The sequence below is a fragment of the Sphaeroforma arctica genome (assembly GCF_001186125.1).
Source record: "Sphaeroforma arctica JP610 unplaced genomic scaffold supercont1.3260, whole genome shotgun sequence".
In the NCBI taxonomy this organism is placed as follows: Eukaryota; class Ichthyosporea; order Ichthyophonida; genus Sphaeroforma; species Sphaeroforma arctica.
In genome coordinates this window covers 1-2,409 of record NW_014037298.1, presented here as the reverse complement: position 1 = coordinate 2,409, position 2,409 = coordinate 1, and the positions used below count along the sequence as shown (strand labels likewise).

Here is a 2,409-nt window from a genome sequence, read left to right as displayed (position 1 = left end):
TTGTATATATACTAGGTGATGGTGTGCTAGTAGCATATATATTATGCCACTAATGAGTGTATAAATGTTATATATTGTGTATATACGAGGTGATGGTGTGCTAGTAGCATATATATTATGCCACTAGGGAGTGTATAAATGTTATATATGGTATATGTACTAGGTGATGGTGTGCTGGTATCATACATATTATGCATAGGTAAGTGGCTCTACTGGGCACGGAAATAGAATTTGATTGTCATAGACATTGCACAAAGTGAGTCGAGTGTATGTGTGGATGAATCAGAAGTATTTGAATGTATGTGTAAGTGTTTGAATGTATGCACAGTAGATAGATACGTGTTTGGGCATTGTTGGCGTATCTGTACATGACAGTCCTAGACTTATTCAATTGATATAATTGATACGACAATGTATTAGTCACTGTTTAGTGTGTACACATCAGTGTGTCCGTTGCCATGGTAACTGCTTATCCGTTTACCAAAATAGTGTCTGTCTCTGGTTCTTGTCTCTGTGCTTGTAGTCATGGAGTGTACTACGTCGATTGGTAGGTAACACAGCTGCTGTTGGTGTCATCAACGATAGCTACGAACTTTCTGATCGAGATTCTTTGTTGTCTTGTGTACTTTACCTACTCTTGCACTGTTGAACCAACCTAAATTCCAGTTTAATATTGACATTCATCGACATAAATGGATGTATCTAAGTTTAATACTACGCCTAACAGGTCAGATTATTGGTTCCCTTTCTATAAATTAGTGATGCCTATGACCTGTTGACGTATGTGTATTCGGACTTTGGCAAACCTTGGACCTAAACCCAAGCCCTGTCACGTTTTGCAGGCCAAAGGACCTGGTGTCGGTGGACTTGGACAAATTCGAGTTCACTACGGAGGCACATCTGGTGCCCATTTCAATTAAAGCAAAACCCACGGCACGCCCAAACACCCATGAACCCCTCTCAGAGCTAATACCCTTAAGCGAGATTCTGATTGGCTACGAGGAAGTTACCTACCTCTACTGCCCCAATGAAAACGACTGGATGGGTATCTACAGTGCCAGTGCTTTACTATCCGATGTGTGCACCGCAGAGGACGATCTCGCCATCGTGTCGCACGAGGAGAGAGCGCAGTTTGTGTACGTGTGTATGTAGATGTGCGTATGTATTACATACATGCATGTACTGCTATGTATGCATGTGTGTATGTAGATGTGCGTATGTGTTACATACATGCACTTACTTCTGTGTGTGCACGTGTTTATGTAGATGTGCGTATGTGTTACATACATACACGTACTCCTGTGTGTGCACTTGTGTATATAGATGTGCGTATGTGTTACATACATGCATGTGCTTCTTTGTGTGCATGTGTTTATAGATGTGCGTATGTGTTACATACATGCATGTGCTTCTATGTGTGCATGTGTGTATATAGATGTGCGTATGTATTACATATATGTTTTATACTTTTTATGTATGTGGATTTGTGCATTGACTTCTATACATACATGTACTGTCATGTATGTATATAGTTTTGTGCATGGGATTATAGAACATGTACAGCTAAATATACATATAGATTTGTGCATGTGGCTATAATACATACATATACTGTCATGCATGTATATATATTTGCATTTGACTATGATAAGTGTACGGCTATATACACATTGATTTGCGCATGAGACTATATACATAAATGTACTGCTATATATACGTTATTCATTTGTGAATGTGATTGTATACCTACATGTACCGTTATGTATGCATACGAATTCGTATACACGTAACTAGTGCGTTATCTATAAATATGAACGTATATATATATGTCTGCGATATTTTTTCAGGTGGAGACAGGACTAAGTGTTCGTCTATTACCAAACACTGCAAATTGTAATATTATAGAAGGTGCTTGTTGGTATTTCAACCGCACCCATGTCATCAAACCAATGCAGCTTGTGTTTCTACATAGCTCACAGGCAAAGATAAATATAGACTATCCGGCATATACATATAAATTCTTATAACTATATCATATTATCAGTTACCATGCTACGTTTTAGGTTTTCTTGTCTTACCATCCCGACCGCGGCCTCCTTCTCCTCCTCCTAGTTTAGGTTCCCTCTCTCTCACACTCTTCTCCCTTTCCCGGCTGTCACATTTACACAGGGATAACTTCAGTCCAAAGACAATCGACCTGTCGGATACCACGACATTCCGTGTGTTGGAGAGTGCGGGCATATGGGTCATGAGGAACAAAGAGAAGGTGGAGTTAGTGTATTCACCCGCAATGGCTGTTAGGTTGTCGGACAAAGTCCTGGGACTGAGAATATTGCACGCGTTGAAAAAGGACAGGGCTGCCGAGGACAGCGATGCTAAAGGTAGTGTACTGTTGTGTGTATGTGGATT

At 40.1% G+C, this 2,409-nt stretch overlaps 1 protein-coding gene across 1 annotated transcript; it reads left to right on the top strand.

Moving 5' to 3' along the window:
- Positions 1-842: 842 nt before the first annotated feature.
- Positions 843-1,130, top strand: SARC_13415 (hypothetical protein; the record flags this gene model as incomplete). Its single annotated transcript, XM_014292454.1, has 1 exon — positions 843-1,130. A coding segment is annotated over one exon (288 nt), but the record flags the coding sequence as incomplete, so codon positions are not given.
- Positions 1,131-2,409: the final 1,279 nt, after the last annotated feature.